Here is a 10,344-nt window from a genome sequence, read left to right as displayed (position 1 = left end):
TCTTTTTATGGTGGCTAATATAATCAAGAAAAGAGTTCTTTGTCAGAAACTAGATATTTTATAATGATAATGTAAAGTCTGAAAATTATTTTGTTTATGTATATAGTGCTTAAAAGGTACTTATTTTTTGTTGAAAGATTTGGCTACTCATCCTTCTTTACTTAAAACACAAACGAGGGGTAAATATTTAGAGTGGTGACTGGTGTCACGTAAGGCTGTTGAAAATTTTAAAAGTTTTAATTTTCATTTAAAATTTCAGGAATAACTTGGTCAGTTTCTTTGGTCTTTTATTCACAAATACACTTAATTAGTAAGAGCAGTCCGTTTTTTCAATCTTTCTCTGACACTTTTTCAAATTTTTACCATTGTAATTCAAACATCAACAAAACGCTCTTTACAAAAACAAAAAAAAGCATGTTGTTATATTACTTTGTAAGTACATTACTTTAATATTACTTGTAATTCATGCTATAATACAATCAGCCATTTTCTTATAACAAGTTGAGGCTTAAGGCAAAAGTTTTTTTATTATATTGATAGAATAAGCAAATAAAGAAAAAGTGATGTGCTGCAATAAAAAAAAACATATAGATATGATCAAAAGATAAAAAAGAAAAAAAAATGGAATATTTGAGCTCACGTAACCCATTCAGTTGTCCTTGCCCACTACCAACATTCAAACCTGTTTTCACTCTTTCCTCTATTCAACCGAATATTAGCCCCGTGATCTTCATAACACTTTTCCTTTCATACATAAAAACAAGACGCCATGGAAAGCAGCAAAGGCAATGGTAAGTTGCTCTTTACCCGATATTTCGCACACATTCTAAGATAATGTCTCCAATAATGAAATGCATTGAAATCTTACGTTAAGAAATGTGTTGAAATTCGGTTTAAAATTTAAACTTTGACTCAAATTACTGCAAAAAATGTTTTTCAATGTTAAACTTTTTTAAAAAAAGAAAATGGTTTTGACTTTTTGGTAAAGAAATATATTAAAACACGATTTCAAAAATTCTTCAGTTAAAAAATCTTTGTACCGTATAAATTTTTGCTATAGAATAAGTTGTAATTGAAAAAGTGCATTAGTTATATCCATAGCAACGAATTCTCAAAAATATGAGTTAGAAAAATATTAAAACACGATTTCAAAAATGCTTAAGTTAAAAAAATCATTTGTACCGCGTACACTTTTGCGATAAAATAAGTTGTTATTCAAAAATGCATTAGTTATTTCCATAGCAACAGATTTTCAAAAATTTAAGTTAGAAAAATATAAGCACGATTTCAAAAATGCTTCTGTTAAAAAATCGTTTGTACTGTATTTTTTTGCTATAGAATAAGTTGTTATTTAAAAATGCATTAGTTATTTACATAAAAACGAATTCTCAAAAATGTAAGTTAGAAAAATATTAAAACACGATTTCAAAAATGCTTCTGTTAAAAAAATCGTTTTTACTGTATACATTTTTGCTATAGTATAAGTTGTTATTCAAAAATGCATTAGTTATTTCCATAAAAACGAATTCTCAAAATTATAAATTAGAAAAATATTAAATCGCGATTAAATAAAATCGTTTCTACCGTATGAAGTTTTGCTATAGAATAAGTTGTTATTCAAAAATGCATTAGATTTTTAAAATCATTCATAAAATTATTAGCTCAAAAAATTATAATTTCGTTCTAGCTTTAAAGTTTAAATTTTATGATAAAACATAACACATATCATCGTAGCTCATTTTAAGTAACAATTTTCTCTTATAGCGTCGATTAAATTATTAAAGTAATAATTTGAAAGAATATTGCACTTATTATAGGCTATAATATTAACAGGTAAAATATTAAAACACGATTTCAAAAATGCTTCGGTTAAAAAATCGTTTGTATCGTATACATTTTTGCTATAGAATAAGCTGTTATACAAAAACGCGTTAGTTATTTCTATAACAACGAATTCTCAAATTATAAGTTAGAAAAAGACTTTTAAAATCATTCATAAAATTATTTGTTTAAAAAATTATAATTTTCGCTTTAAAGTTTACATTTTATAAAACAAAACGCATATCGTAGATCTTTTTGTGTAACAATTTTCTCTCATAGCGTCGATTATATTATTAGAATAATAATTTGCAAAAATACCATACTGATTAAATAAAAACAGATAAAATGTTAAAACACGATTTCAAAAATTCTTCTGTTAAAAATCGTTTGTACCGTATATATTTTTGCTGTAGAATAAGTTGTTATTCAAAAATTAGTTATTTCCATAACAATGAATTCTCATAATTGTAAGTTAGAGAAAAAAAGTGTCTAAAATCATTTATAAAACTATTTGCTTAAAAAATTATAATTTTGCTCTAGTTTTAAAGTATAAATTTAATGATAAAACAAAGCACATATTGTAGCTCTTTTTGTGTAACAATTTTCCATTACAGTATCGATTAAATTATTAGAATAATAATTTGAAAAAATATCGTACAGAAATATTCAAGAATTTATACTGTAAAAGTCATCTGAACTTGGTCTTAAACATCGCTCATATTAAGAACATTATATGACTTGCTAAGTGATCATTAAATATTGTTACTTTCTGATGAAATAATTGATGCACGGGACCGATCACTCCTGGTAGCAAAATTTTTTTTTGGCTAAACTTCAACAGTATGCAGCTGCAGTAAAAACTTTGTTTGCAGCCCTTGCGCTGACAAAAGATGTTTTTGTAAAAGTTTGATTAAACTTACAAGCTCTAAAGATTGATAAAAATTATACAGAACAGAAATTTACTCTTTTTCACATTACTTAAAAAATAGTGGACTAAATGTCATTTACAAAGTAAAAACCCTTAACCAAATGACCAAAATTTTAAAGAAATTAGTGAAAATAAAATGAAAAATGTTTTTTTTTTCCATTATTTTTCTACATTTTTCTCTGTAGCATTCTAGCCATTATTTCTGTTTTTTATGAAAAATTTTATACGATGAAAAATAATCTACAGCTGCTTAAGATGATTTGTAGCGCCAAAGTTTCTGCAACCGAGCTTAATTCAGGGAACATTAAATAAGTTAGAGATTGAGTACTTTTACGAATCGATTTTTTTTTCTACATACTTATCTGTCAGCAATTTTAAATGTTACAGACCCTACTTATCAGAAGAAAAATAATCTAAAGCAGCTTAAGATGATTTGTAGCTCCTACTGTTACAAAAAATCTGCAACTAAGCTTTAAATATAATTCAGGGAACATTAAATAAGTTAGAGATCGAGTACTTTTACGAATCGATTTTTTTTCTACATACTTACCTGTCAGCAATTTTAAATGTTACAGACCCTACTTATCAGAAGAAAAATTAATCTAAAGCTGCTTAAGATGATTTGTAGCTCCCACTGTTACAAAAATTCTGCAACTAAGCTTTAAATATAATTCAGGGAACATTAAATAAGTTAGAGATCGAGTACTTTTACGAATCGATTTTTTTTCTGCATACTTATCTGTCAGCAATTTTAAATGTTACAGATTCCACTTATCAGAAGAAAAATTAATCTAGAGCTGCTTAAGATGATTTGTAGCTCCCACTGTTACAAAAATTCTGCAACTAAGCTTTAAATATAATTCAGGGAACATTAAATAAGTTAGAGATCGAGTACTTTCACTAATCGATTTTTTTTTCTATAAACTTAACCGTCAATAATGTTAAATGTTACAGAACTACTTAATACGTTGCACAACTAATTATAAGATGAAAAATAATCTTACGAAGATTTGTAGCGCCCGCTGCTGCAAAGTTTCTGCAAACAAGCTTTAAATATCTTTCTGGGAACTTCAAATAAATTAGTGATCGAGTACATTTATTAATCGATTTTATTTTTACGGACTTAACCGTCAGCAATTTTAAACGTCACAGAACGACAAAACTACATCTCTTACGAGTAGGAATCTAGAATTATCTTAAGGATTCAAATTAAAACAATGATTGAACAGCTTGTTTAATCAGAGGTAATCTGCACAGATAAATTCTTCAAGTAATTAAAAGTTCTAGGCTTTAATTTTACTTTTATTCATCAAATACCTATAAACTATAAATCAATTATAATGAATCAATAGTTGAAAAGAGTGATCCATACATAATCGTCTACTTTCTAAAGATGGTCATAGCTTTTGAATATTTTGCAAATTAGCATACGGGCCAATAGAATAATTTTTCCTGACTGTCCTAGTCGGAAATTAAGGAAGACGGGGTGCCATCTATGGCCGAGAATTCGACTTCTGGCACACCCATTTATAGGGTAGACCCATTCATTCATTCATCCAGAGCTCGAAATTTTGACCTGAACCAGAGAACGACCAATTTTCAATTCAGTACTTCCAGAAGTATAATTTGTAATGGGATCGTGGAGTACTTTGTGACCCAACAGATTTAACGCGCACCAGTCACCATTCTTCGGCCTGCTGGATTCGACCTCCGGTCTCACGAACATAAGTCCAGCGCCATGCCAACCTGGCTATCCCGGCCAATTATTCCCGGTGAAAACCATTTTACACTGAGCTGTGCTAAAAACATAATTTAATATGGGCTAAAACCTTCTAAGATTTATATAGCTAGTAAGCTTCGCATCCTGATCGCGCCGTTCAGTATCCCCCATGATTGCTTCTCATTTTTTTTAAAAATCTAAAGGAAAATGGTCCTTTTAGTATGTCAAATTTCAAATCTGTAATTGTATTTCAGTGGGCTGCAGAGCTACCCGCACATCATCATTTACTATTTTTATAACAATTTATAATTCGCAAATCGAATCTTAATCTTTTTTCATTCTATTGTACTCTTTGTGCATTTTTCCACATCCTTTTGCAATTTTAAAGTCTTATAGTTTTTGCCGCAGAACAAAATACGACTTAAAGTTACGTAAAGAAAAAAGAAATAAGTGGGAAAAAATTTACGAAAGAGGCACTTAAAATTCCATTTACTATCGAACTAATTATAATTTTGAGAAGAAAAACAACTAGTGTTGTTAAGTTCTTAAAATGAAATGCCCCTATTAAAACGTTAAATTTCAACTCTCTAGTTGCATTTCTGCGACTATTCATCACGCAGAATTCGACGTAAAGCAATCCGTCGCGAGCATAATTCGTCGCAACGACAGTTCATCGTAAACCCAACTCGTCGCAAACAGAATTTATCGTGAGCACAACTCGTCGGAAGCACAATAAATAGCGAGCACAATTCATTATGGGTAAAATTCATCGCGGTTACAACTCCTCGCAGGCACAATTTGTCGCGAGCACAATTTCGTTCAATTTCGATGAAATACATCTTATTCCAGTTACAACAATAAAAAAGGTTTTCTTCAGAAAAATTAATGCTAAAAAAAAATGTTTTTTTTTTTTGTTATNTTTTTTTTTTTTTTGATACCTGAAAACTTTTTTTTCTCTCCTCTGTATGCTTCTCCTTTTTTTGAGGGAAATGGAGATGATTTGAGGGGGAGGGGGGGGGAATTGAATCGCATATAAACATTCAATTGAATTATTGTTTCCTATGCAACTTTTAACATGAACTGAATGGAATAAATCTTGATAGTATCAGATGATTAATTTAAAAAATATAAGGGCTTCACGTAGAGAAAGTACAAATTTGTACTTGCTCATAATCACGCAGTTGAGTTTGCCATCTAAACAAGTACCTTGTTTCTTAGGTAGGATTTTAAGTTTAATGCCAGGAGACTATACAAAAGTCAACAGAATGAATGGTTTAAAAGCTGAAAAGCACTTTATGTCTTAAAATACTTCTATTGATATGCATTTGTGTACACTTTTTACATTGCAATCTATAGGGTATCTGTATTTTCTATGTAATTTCTCATGTTAAATTGAATGAAGTAAAATTCAAGTCAATACGATAAATAGCTTTTAATTTATAAGGAATTAATTTTAAATTATTAGTACAATTGAAAAAGTATAGTAGATATATATCATACCTGCCAACTTTTAATCCCTTCCATTATTATTTTTCCCAGTGGTATTAAAATGGAATTAAAATGGAATTAAAATTTTAAGCAAACAAATACGTTGCATTTGAAAAAACTTAAGTTGTCAACCATGATAGTACCGCATATTAATATATGTGCTTAATTTTTGAAAGAATAGTGGTGATCAAAATCATTTAAAAATTAAGTTTATAAAAGAAAAATAGTATATATTTACTACCACTTTAAATATGAAAATAAAATCTTCCGGAAAATCCGGTAGGGTTGGCAGGTATGATATATATATAAGTTTTTTCTTATTTGTGTTCGCATTCAGTCAAGCTACAAAACATACATAGGAAACAATACCTCACTTGTCTGTATAGCAATGTGAGATTCGTATATAAATGCATTACAAGATTGTACTTTTTGTGCACAAAACCCTAGTATCTAAATGACACTGGTAACTTCTTAACTAGTTATCCAATAAAAAATATTTTTTAGCTCAAGAAATTCAGCATAGAAATTACTTGGAAAAATATACCTTAGATGTTCAGGTAGCTCTTACATAGCAATGTAATTACGTAGCAATGTACATAGCAATTACATAGCAATAGCGTAAAATATCCTCAGTGATATACGGATCACGGGTTAGAGTCCCCTTGTCGTCAGGCTGACAGTGGGAGGTTTTCCTTGTTTTCCTTTCCATGTAACGCAAATGTGTGTCAGTTTCAACAAAAAAAGTCCGCAATGAAAGCAAATGTCTCCCAATACTTGATCCAGGAGTTCCCTTTTCTTCTGGATTGGGTTCAAAATAACAAGGCCACGGAGTTGAACATTAGTAGTCGTAAACCTATAAAGTTGGGTCGGCTGTTCAACGACGAAAAGAACTGATTACAGATAATCTTTATTTTGTTAAAGTGGTTATTTAAAACTTGTTTTGCTTAATCTAAAAAAAGCAAATCTACCAGGAAAGGCAACAGATAATAAATAAAATAAATTAAATTCGAATTATTTGTGTCTTGTATCAGTCTTGGGAGTGATTTCTGATTTCGTTGTGATGATCAATATCAATTTTTATATCATGTATTAAGAACGGGTACTGAGCTAGTTAATTATAAACGAGTAAGCCATGGTTAGCCATAAAAAATGTCTAAAACTTGATATTTAAATTCAATGGAGCAAGATTTCTCTACGAAATACATAATTGAGTACGCAACTTCTTAAAACGGTTATTATTCTCTTAATTCAATTTTTAGACAGCTTTCATTTTGAAACTCACTCATCCTTGATAAAGATGTTACAACTAGGATTTCAGAGGGGAAAAAACTGGAGAAATGCTGCATACATTATGATTCTTTCTACTTTCATCTACAACATTGTTAGACTCTGAGACAGAGCGCAAAACTGCCATTCACCAGCTCGCCATTGGCGATCGAATAGTTAGGGCTGGCGAGGAAAGTTTTTTTTTTATTAAATGCTGTGTTTCAAATCAGAATACCACATTTTTCATTGAGTTGTGAGCTTTTAAAAGACAAATATAAAAAATTTGGGCAATTGTTTTGGACTTTATTAAATAAATATGCAAAGATGTGCAGTGCAGAAAGATTTATGCGTATGCGTTAACATCAGTGCATGTTTTTAGCTCTTCGGATTGGCCTTAAAAAAGAAAAAATGTTTGAACTTGGAACAGAGGACATAGGAAAAAAAGCTCCACTGATTTAAACTCAATTCTTTGTAATGAACAAGTGGCTGTTGTGTTGGCAAAGTGGGCAAAATTCAAATTTCTGTTAACTTCACGAACATTGACTCAGATACTGGAGAAGTTTAACAGTAAGATACGCTCCAGATTACAACCTTTTTGTTCTGTTCTATTCTGTCACAACTTCCTGTGAGAGAGACTTCAGCTGTTACAGAAGCTGAGACTGAAGATAGACTGAGAAGCTGAAACCTAACTCTTTGAAGACTGAAACACTAATGATGAGCTGCTCTGCATTCTTAAAAGTTGACAAACCTAGCACCGTGGCTAGCTCAGGGGATAGAGCTCTCGCCTCCAAATGAGGTGAAAAGGGTTCGAATTCCAGCGATGGTTGGTCGATAAGAACTCCGCACCCGGCTCGCAACGACTACAGTGCTGACGACAAATATTCTCAGTGGTAGAAGGATCATGCGTTAGAGTCCTTTTGCCGTACTGCTAACCATGAGAGGTTTTCGTGGTTTCTCTCTCCATGTACAGCAAATGCGAGTTAGATGTCTTCATCGAAACAAATTGTTCTCGGTTATTATCATTTTATTCAATTGTTGATCTCTTAATGTATATTGAGTCATTGAAATCGAAAGGAAAATCAGACAACAATGAGCATTAATTTAAACTACTTAGGTTGTCTAACAGACTAAATGACGCCTGTTTCGGATGGCTATTTATGAAAGTAATTACCAATAACTTTGCCCGCATACTGTATACTCTTATTATAATCAGATTTTTTTTGCAATATCTGTCAAAGTAATTTTATTTATTTATTTAATTTTTTTGCGTATTTCTTTAAAGAATTTTCTCGTCTTTTTTTTTAAACCTTTTCGGTAAACTAATACTTTTAGAAATTTATGTAAGTAAATTTAAGTTGTTAAAGTAATGCAAAAAGTTGTTATGACTTACTATTGAAAAACTTTTCAATTACTATTAAATTGGAAAGTAAAAAAAAAAAAATTTAATTAAAAAGTATTTTTTCCCTTAAACTACCTTTGAGTAAAAGAGTTTCATTCTTAGGGGCAAGATTTTTTGAATTGCACAATTAGTTTTACGGGGGTAGCCAAATTACATAAAGTGAAACTTGCGACAGCTTTCCTGACTAAATTAGTTCGATTATATTTTCTATAGTGTGGTGATCCCCTCTATTTTAAAAAACCCAAATCCAAACGAAAAAAGCCTGTTTATTCAAATAAATTTTATTAATATGCTTGATTCCGTAAGTTCATAGTTAGCACCAAATAATTAACATTTTGAGGCTAGCATTTTCAATTATGAAGATAGGTTTTTAGTTCGCTAAAATCTAATCATTAAATTAAAAATTATTCAGAGTGATATCTCTTTATTTGTCATCGATTTATTCACTCATTTCATTCTCTGTACCTAATAGTACAGTGTTTCTTCTTTTCCTAAAGCTATTCGATATAATCACAATTTATCCTACATCATTTCTCGCAACTCAAAATCCATAGTTTAAATTAGTAATTACAGATCAATGTTTCCTTCAATCAGGCAGAGACTACCAGAGGGAATTTTTGTGAAGGGAATCGCATATTTCAGAAATAAGGAAAAAGAATGAAAAAAGAGATAAACTTCGTATTTAAAACAACCTTGGTTATTTCCTTTAAAATCTGGACACAATCTTTGCTGAGTGCAGCAGGAAATATATCTTTTACATCAGAAGACAACAATCTTCCTCCTTAGGCAACGAATTATGATGTTTTTTTGTCAGCGGAGGGAGTTTGGGGAGGGAGGTGATTTTTACATTAACATAAAAATTAAAATATAAAACATTTTTTTTTAACATTTGTGTTTGTTTTAAATCAAGGTAATTAGTTCCAAAAAATGAATTAATTTAGGACTTGTTCACTCTTTAAGTTATCTTATTTTTCTTTATAATTCGGTTTTCTTTTCAAACTTTATTGCAACATGTTTCTGGCTGTCTATTTCTGCCAAACTCAAGGACCGATCAACGCAAATCAACTTGCGGATTTATTAGTGTATGTCACTTCTGCGCTGCAAACCTTGCTTATCCCTTTGTCTTACACCCATTTAAAAGCATTTCATTTAAAAAATTATATTTAAGAAACAAAAGGGGTTTAAAATTAAAATTTGCCATTTCAACTATTTATTCATGGTTTTCATAATAATTAAACGGCAAATAAGTTTATACAATATGTACAGTGTCACAACTCATAATTCAACTTGAAGGTAATCTTCGTTTAAGCAAACTAAAGCATTTCTTATGCATTTTCCTTAGCAATGAAAACTTTAAACCCACTTCAAACCACATTTTCCTTAGCAATGAAAACTTTAAACCTTTTTAACTCTAAACTAAACTCAGTGGCGTGACAGCCTATAGAGGGCCAAGGCCTACTGTGCTCAGCTCAATTTCTTGAGGAGATGTTCCGGTTAGGAGGTCGGCCGAACGCGGAACCCCCAGTGTTTAGTTCCCCAAGCATGCTTGGTACTCATTTATCTACCCACTGAAGGGATGAAAGGCTGAGTCAACCTTGCCCGGCCCGAGGTTCTAACCCAGGACCTGTGCCACAGGAGCTACCACTCAGTCACCGGGCGTCTCATATTCATATATATATATATATATATATCTTTTTTTCCAGCAATTTGGAGGGGCAGAAA

General features: G+C 30.8%; 1 protein-coding gene across 1 annotated transcript in view; it reads left to right on the top strand.

Moving 5' to 3' along the window:
- Positions 1-641: 641 nt before the first annotated feature.
- Positions 642-10,344, top strand: part of LOC107453059 (DNA damage-regulated autophagy modulator protein 1) — a 26,619-nt gene continuing 16,916 nt past the window's right edge. Inside the window, exon 1 of the mRNA XM_043048508.2 lies at positions 642-791. Coding sequence (XP_042904442.1) covers positions 770-791 — 22 coding nt within the window. The 5' untranslated portion in view covers positions 642-769. The remainder of the gene's footprint in view (positions 792-10,344) is intronic.

This window comes from Parasteatoda tepidariorum, chromosome 5, assembly GCF_043381705.1.
Source record: "Parasteatoda tepidariorum isolate YZ-2023 chromosome 5, CAS_Ptep_4.0, whole genome shotgun sequence".
In the NCBI taxonomy this organism is placed as follows: Eukaryota; Metazoa; Arthropoda; class Arachnida; order Araneae; family Theridiidae; genus Parasteatoda; species Parasteatoda tepidariorum.
Note: the sequence above shows the minus strand (reverse complement) of the source record. Positions and strands in the feature narration are given on the sequence as shown.